At 46.3% G+C, this 7,500-nt stretch overlaps 1 protein-coding gene across 1 annotated transcript in view; it reads right to left on the bottom strand.

Moving 5' to 3' along the window:
* Positions 1–7,500, bottom strand: part of LOC143038622 (uncharacterized) — a 439,001-nt gene that overhangs the window by 179,367 nt on the left and 252,134 nt on the right. The window contains exon 4 of the mRNA XM_076208085.1: positions 678–1,668. Coding sequence (XP_076064200.1) covers positions 678–1,668 — 991 coding nt within the window. The remainder of the gene's footprint in view (positions 1–677; positions 1,669–7,500) is intronic.

The following is a 7,500-nucleotide window of genomic DNA, read 5'->3' as shown; positions in this document are numbered from 1 at the left end:
TAAAGAAGTAGACAAGGAAGAATCTACCTGAAGAAGTAGGCAAGGAAGATTTACCTGAAGAAGTATATACGGAGAACCTACCTGAAGAAGTAGACAAGGAAGATCTACCTGAAGAAGTAGATACGGAGAATCTACCTGAAGAAGTAGACAAGGAAGATCTACCTGAAGAAGTAGACAAGGAAGATCTACCTGAAGAAGTAGATACGAAGAATCTACCTGAAAAGGTAGACAAGGAAGATCTACCTGAAGAAGTAGACAAGGAAGATCTACCTGAAGAAGTAGACAAAGAAGATCTCCCTGAAGAAGTAGATACGTAAAACCTACCTGAAGAAGTAGACAAGGAAGATCTACCTGAAGAAGTAGACAAGGGAGACCTACCTGAAGAAGTAGATATGGAGAATCTACCTGAAGAAGTAGACAAAGAAGATCTACCTGAAGAAGTAAACGAGGAAGATCTTCCTGAAGAAGTAGATACGGAGAATCTATCTGAAGAAGTAGACAAGGAAGATCTACCTGAAGAAGTAGACGAGGAAGACCTACCTGAAGAAGTAAAACGAGGAGGAACTACCTGAAGAAATAGATACGGAAAACCTACCCGAAGAAGTAGACAAAGAAAATCTACCAGAAGAAGTAAACGAGGAAGACCTACCTGAAGAAGTAAAACGAGGAGGACCTACCTGAAGAACTCGTTGTCGTTCTTGTACCACTTGACGGAGTAGAGCGGGTCGGTTCCTCTATCGAACTTGCACTCGAGCTGTGCGTCCTCGCCTCGGAACTTGTAGACGGGGACTTCGACCCCGAAGAGCTTGAGCGGTTTATCGTGAGGTCCTCCCCAGCGACTCCCATCACCGGTTCCTCCTCCTCCACTGTTGTAGGAGGACACCGAACCACCTGTAGAGGACGAGTCGAAGGAGCTTCCTCCTGTAGTGAAGGGGGGCCGATTGTAAGTGGGGTTCCCGTAGGACCCACTGCTGCTCCCGCCGGAGTCCCAGTGGGAGGATTTGACATATCCCTTGTTCTTGTCCGACCAGCTGGAGCCCTGTTCCTTGTCGTAGTTCCCCGAAGACCAGCTGGGAGAACCCGGGAACCCATCTGTCGCTGCCCAAGTCTTCGGGGGCCTTTTCTCGTAGGACCTCGTCCAGCTATCATCGCCCTTATAGAACCCTCCTCCTCCTCCTCCTCCTCCTCCTCCACCTCCTCCTCCTCCTCCTCCTTCTCCTCCTCCTCCTCCTACTCCTCCTCCACCACTCTTCCTCCAGTCCTCCTCCCCTCCACCGTACCCACCGCTGTAGTACCGGCTACCGGAAGTACCACTGGTACTGGAACTATCATCACTTCCTCCCGACCAGAAGAGGCTTCCGCTGCTACTGACGCTGGAACCGGAGACTCCTTCCATACCGGTACCGGGTACCTTTCCGGGTTGAGTACCGGGTCTCCCGGTATCGTAATACCGCATGGGCTGGTAGATATCTACACTTCGGCTGCTCTTCCCAGTGCTGATCGTCTTTGAGCTGCTCGCTTGTCCTCTGAGAGCTGCTGGTTGTGGGAGGAGCTGTTGTTCCTCTTCTGGAACTGGAAGGATGGTTGCCGAAGAGGATGAAGCCGCAAAACTCCCGCTGTCCTTGTTCTGAACCATCTGTTGACCCATCGCCTCCGCCTGTCCCCCAGCTGCACGGAAAAGAGAAAAAGAGAGAGAAAAAAGAGTAATTAATTCATGTGTTTCGTTTTCTTTGCGTCGGAGTGGGGAGGGAGTGGTGGAGGAGGAGGAGTGGAGGGGGAAGTAATGGAGGGAGTAGAAAGGAGAGGATGGAAAGGGAGGAAGGGGAGAGGATGGAAGAGGGAGGTGAAGAGGGTAAGGAAGAGGGAAGGAACAAAGAGGGGAAGGAAAAGGGAAGGAACAAAGAGAGGAGTGGGATGAAATGAAGGTTAGAGGTAAAGAGAGGGGAAAGAGAGTGGAAAGAGAGGGGAGGGCAGTGTAGGAGACTAGAAATAATGGATGAGAGGGAAAGAGGGAAGAATGGAGGGAAGGAAAAGAAAGAAGAAGAAATGAAGGGAGGTGAGAAAGAGGGTGAGGAGGAGAGGGCAGGAGGAAGAGGAAGAGGGGAAGAGAAAAGGAGTTAGGGAAAGGAAGATAGGGAAGAAGACAAGAAAGGAATAGAGGATAAGAGAAACGGGAAAGAAAAGGAGAAAGAAAAGAGAGGAGGGAGACAAGAAAGAGGTGATAGAAGAGGTGGGAAGGGGAGGGAGTGGAAGGGAAAAGAGCAGAAGAGGAATTGGTGAAGGATGGAAGAAGGGAAAGGAAGGAAGTGGGGGCGATGGAAGGGAAATTTAGGAAAGGAAAATTTTGAAGAGAAAGGAAAGAGAGGGAGGGGAAAATAGAAGAGGAGGTGTATGGGAGATAGAGAGAGAGAGAGAGAGAGAGAGAGAGAGAGAGAGAGAGAGAGAGAGAGAGAGAGACAGAGAGAGAGAGAAGGGCTAAGGAAGAGAGAAAAAGAAAGTGAGAGAAAGAGAAATATGAAGAGAAAGAGAGAGAGGGGTGGTGGTGCTAAGGAAGAGAGAAAAAGAAAGTGAGAGAAAGAGAAACAGGGAGAGAGAGAGAGAGAGAGAGAGAGAGAGAGAGAGAGAGAGAGAGAGAGAGAGAGAGAGAGAGAGAGAGAGAGAGAGAGAAGGGCTAAGAAAGAGAGAAAAAGAAAGTGAGAGATAGAGAAACAGGGAGAGAGAGAGAGGGGAGGGGGAGGAAAGAAAGAGAAAAAGAAAGCAAGAGAAAGAGAAACAGGGAGAGAGGGACAAAGAGCGAGAGAAAGAGGAAGAGAGAGAAATATGCATGTCTTCAAGGATCTTCAAGCCTGTGCTCTGAAATATGTGCCTTCAGGAAAATATTCATTTGTAAGATTAATTTCAGCGATTACAGACACAGGGTGCCCGTGAAGGGGTAGGGGGGGAGAGGGGGAAGGGGGAGAGGGGGACGGGGAGAGGGGGGGAGGAGGTAATGAGAGAGGGAGGGGTGGGAGGAAGGGCAAGGGAAGGCTATTTTCACAGCTCATTTATGTATTCATAATTATTGTTGTCGTTATTAATTAATTTCTTGTTAATAGTTGTGTACCGATTACGATAATAGTTATTACTGGTTTTACACACTTGTTAACCCTCTCATTACGAGGGGGCGAGATTCCTTTATCTGAATGAAATCGCCTGACGGCATATAGAAAAATATTACAGAACTTATGACAATTGTAGTACAGTGAAATGCTGGATCTAAACCTCGTCAATGGATTCAGTATCCAATATATATATATATATATATATATATATATATATATATATGTATATATATATATATATATATATATATATATATACATATATATATATATATATATATATATATATATTACTGTAATTTAAAATTCAAATTTAATAGAGTATGACTTTTAAATTTTAATTTAATAGCGTATGGTTACTTTTTACTGAAAAATGCTTATTGTAACGTAACATAATATCTACCTGTTTTTTCTTTATTAATTTATTATTTATTTATTATTCATACAGTATATGCTGTATATTAATACGTTTTTAATATATTTATTTATTAAATAATTTATCTATTTATTACCATTCCTGCGTGACAAATTAGTTTCTGTGGGTCCCTGTTAGCCGTGGGGCCTATTTGTAAATTGGTCAATCCTATTGGTCAATCCTATCGGTCAATCCTATTGGTAAATCCTTCCCTGGTATAGCGTCCATGTAGGTGAAATCAAGTATGTATGTATACACAAGGCGTGTATACACACACACACATACACACGTCGATCTCACGTACATAATAGAAACAGGTGTGCATAAATGACGTGTCTGTACGTGTCTGTGTAAAGTGTGATGGCCTAAGCGAGAGGTGCGTGTGTGAATATGAGACGAGTTTGGATGGGAAATGTCTGTAGGCGAGCATTGCGAGAGGACACCTTTTCTTTCTCTTCATTTTCCTCTCTTCCTTTTCTCCCACATTTTCCTCCCTCTCTCCTCCCTCCCACTCCCCTCTCTCCCAATCTCCTTCCTCTCACTCCTACAGCTACTCCCCACCTCTCCCTCCTCATCCTCATCCTCCTCCTCATCATCCTCCTCATCCTCCTCCTCCTCCTCCTCCTCCTCCTCCTCCTCCTCCTCCTCCTCCTCCTCCTCCCTTCCTCCCTACCTCCTCCTTCCTTCTCTCCTCCTTATCCTCCTTGCCTCCTAACTCCCTCTCTCCTCCTCACCCTCCTCCACCTTCCCTTTGTCCCTCCCCTCCCTCCTCCCTGCTCCCTCCTTCCTCCTACCTCTTGTCACCCCCTCACCCTCTCCTCCCACCCCTTCCCCTGTACCCCTCTTCTTCCCACTCCCCCAACCTCCTCCTCCTCCACCACCTCCTCCTCGATCACCATCACCTCCTCATCCTCCACCACCTCCTCCTCAACCACCACCTCCTCGTCCTCCACCACTCCTCCTCCACCTCCTCCTCTTCCTCCATTTCCTCCTCGACCACCAACACCTCCTTATCCTCCACCTCCTGTTCTTCCTCCATCACCACCTCCTCGACCACCGCCACCTCCTCCTCCACCTCCTCCTCTTTCTCCATCATCTTCTCCTCGACCACCACCAAGTCCTCCTCGTCCTTCACCACCTCCTCCTCGACCACCACCACATCCTCCTCGACCACCACCTCGACCACCTCCTCAACCACCACCTCCTCCTCCACCACCTCCTCCTCCACCACCTTCTTTTCCACCCTCCTTCTCGTCCACCAACTCCTCTTCTTCTACCACGTCCTCGACCACCACCACCTCCTCCACCACCTTCTCCTCCACCACCACCACCTCCTCCTCGGCCTCCACCACCACCTCTTCCTCAACCAATACCACCTCCTTCTCGACCACCACCATGTCCTCGACTACCACGTCCTCCTCCTCGACCACCTTCTCGACCACGTCCTCCTCGACCCAATCGCCAATTCTTATCACTCAAGAGCGACAGTGCGTCTTAACGACGTCCCCTTAATGAACTGCTTAGCCTAACGACCGCGACCCCCAGTCTTAATGGAGACGTCCGATTTTTACGGCGGAGAGGTTAAAGTCCCAATTTGTGAGATTAACTTCGGATTTAGTTGAGATCGAGGCCCTGGGATGAGCGATGCGAGCCCCTGCTTCCTGTGTCAGGGAGAAGATGGAGGGAGATGGAGGGAGATGGAGGATGTGGAGGGAGATGGAGGAGATGGAGGGAGATGGAGGAGATGGAGGAGATGGAGGAAAATGGAGGACATGGAGGGAGATGGAGGAGATGGAGGATATGGAGGGAGATGGAGGAGATAGAGGGAGATGGAGGAGATGGAGGAAGATGGAGGATATGGAGGGAGATGGAGGAGATCGAGGAGATAGAGGAGATGGAGAGAGATGGAGGAGATGGTAGGGAGAACGTGGAAGAGGAGGGGCATGGAGGATGTGGAAGAAGAGGGGAGGTGGAACGAGAGGTGGAGAGAGAGGGAGGAGGTGGAGGAGAAGGGGTAAGGTTGAGGGTTAAGGTGGAGAAGGAGGGCGGGAGGAAAGGAGGACGGGGAGGGAGAGAGTTGAGGAAGAGTAGAGGTGGAGGAAGAGAGGAGGAGGTGGAGGGGAAGGGGAGAAGATGGAGAAGGATGAGAGGAAGGGAAAATGAGGAGGGTAGAAGGGAGAGGGGTGGGGGAGGTGTAGGAGGGGGAAAGAGGAAGTGGAGAAGAAGAGGAGGAGGGGGAGTGGGGAGCAGGGAAGGGGGGTAGGGAGAGGAAGAGGGAGGGGAGACAGGTTCGGAGGTGGAGGGAGAACGAAATCGAGAGTATTACTGATGAGGAAGAGGGGAAAAGGAGAAAGAGGAAGAAAAAGAAGAAGAAGAAGAAGAAGAAGAAGAAGAAGAAGAAGAAGAAGAAGAAGAAGAAGAAGAAGAAGAAGAAGAAAAAAGAAGGAGGAGGAGGAGGAGGAGAAAAAGAGGAAGAGGAAGAAGAAAAAGAAGAAGAAGAAGAAGAAGGATGATGATATAAACGTCAATGAAGGAAGCGAAGATAAGAAGACACAAAAAAAGAAAAAGAAAAATTAAAAGAGAGAGAGAGAGAGAGAGAGAGAGAAGAAAAGGGGAAAGAGGAATAAGAGGAGGACGAGGGAGACAGAGAAGAACATTTTTCTCCACGTGATATCCACGTGACATTGCGTCACAATTCACGTCATCACGTGACAGATGACGTCATCAGATGCATGTGACGTCACTATGTGACATATGTGACGTCATGACCTATGATGTAACTATATGTTACGTCATGACAGGTGATGTCATAATGTGACGCCAATATATATGACGTCATTCTATGTGACGTCATTATATGTGAAGTCATTATATATGACGTCATTTTGTATGACGTCATTATGTGTGACGTCATGCTATGTGACATCATTATGCGTGACTTCACGTCGACCCAGGAAATGTCGCGTTCACATCACACCCTGTCACGTCAAATAAAATGGAGCTGTAAATGTGGATTTGATTGCTAATCTGATCTAATGTGATGACCACTAAAGGAGGAGGAGGAAGAGGAGGAGAGGAAGAAGAAGAAGAGGAGGAGGAGCAGAGAGAAGGAGGAAGAAGAAGGAGAGAGAGGCCTGAGCAAGAGGAAGAAGTAATAGGCGTGTGTGTGTGTGTGTGTGTGTGTGTGTGTGTGTGTGTGTGTGTGTGTGTGTGTGTGTGTGTGTGTGTGTGTGTGTGTGTGTGCGTGCGTGCGTGCATGCGTGTGTATATAAGCATGTGCGTGTCCCTAATCCTACTCGTAGTCTATCCCAGCTGAATAAAATCACCTGACGTCAATTAGAATATAACAGATGTGAAACGGGGACCCTTGAAGCACTAAGATCAGATATGGACGCTTTGTGTGATATTTTTTTTTTTTTTTTGTCATTTTCAGTTTATAAAAGGCTTGACAGGAAAGATAAGCCTAAATGCAATCCTCGACGTCTCTTTTCCACTCTTTACAAGACTTGCTCGCTTCGTGGATCTCTCTTTTTGATAATATTAATGATAATAGTAATAATGATAATAATAATAATAATAATAATAATAATAATAATAATAATAATGATAATAATAATAATGATAATAGTAATAATAATAATAATAATAATAATGACAATGATGATAATGATAATGATAATAATGATAATAATAATAACAATAGAATTAATGGGTGATTTTTTATCCTAAGGTTATATATATATATATATATATATATATATAAATAAATATATATATATGTTTCTATTCGTTTGTGTATGTGTGTATGTATGTTTGTGTGTGTGTTTGTGTGTGTATGTATGCCTGTGTGTGCGTATATGTGTGTGCGTGCATGCGCGTGCACGCGCGTTAACAAATCCATTAGGAATTTAATAATCTAATTAAAATACAAGCCAGACGTTTACATAATGTCCTAGATGCATTAGCAGGAAGAAAAAGAAAAGG

Source organism: Oratosquilla oratoria, chromosome 24 (assembly GCF_046742065.1).
Source record: "Oratosquilla oratoria isolate Oo_2021 chromosome 24, ASM4674206v1, whole genome shotgun sequence".
NCBI lineage: Eukaryota > Metazoa > Arthropoda > Malacostraca > Stomatopoda > Squillidae > Oratosquilla > Oratosquilla oratoria.
This window is presented reverse-complemented; position numbering and strand designations above follow the sequence as displayed.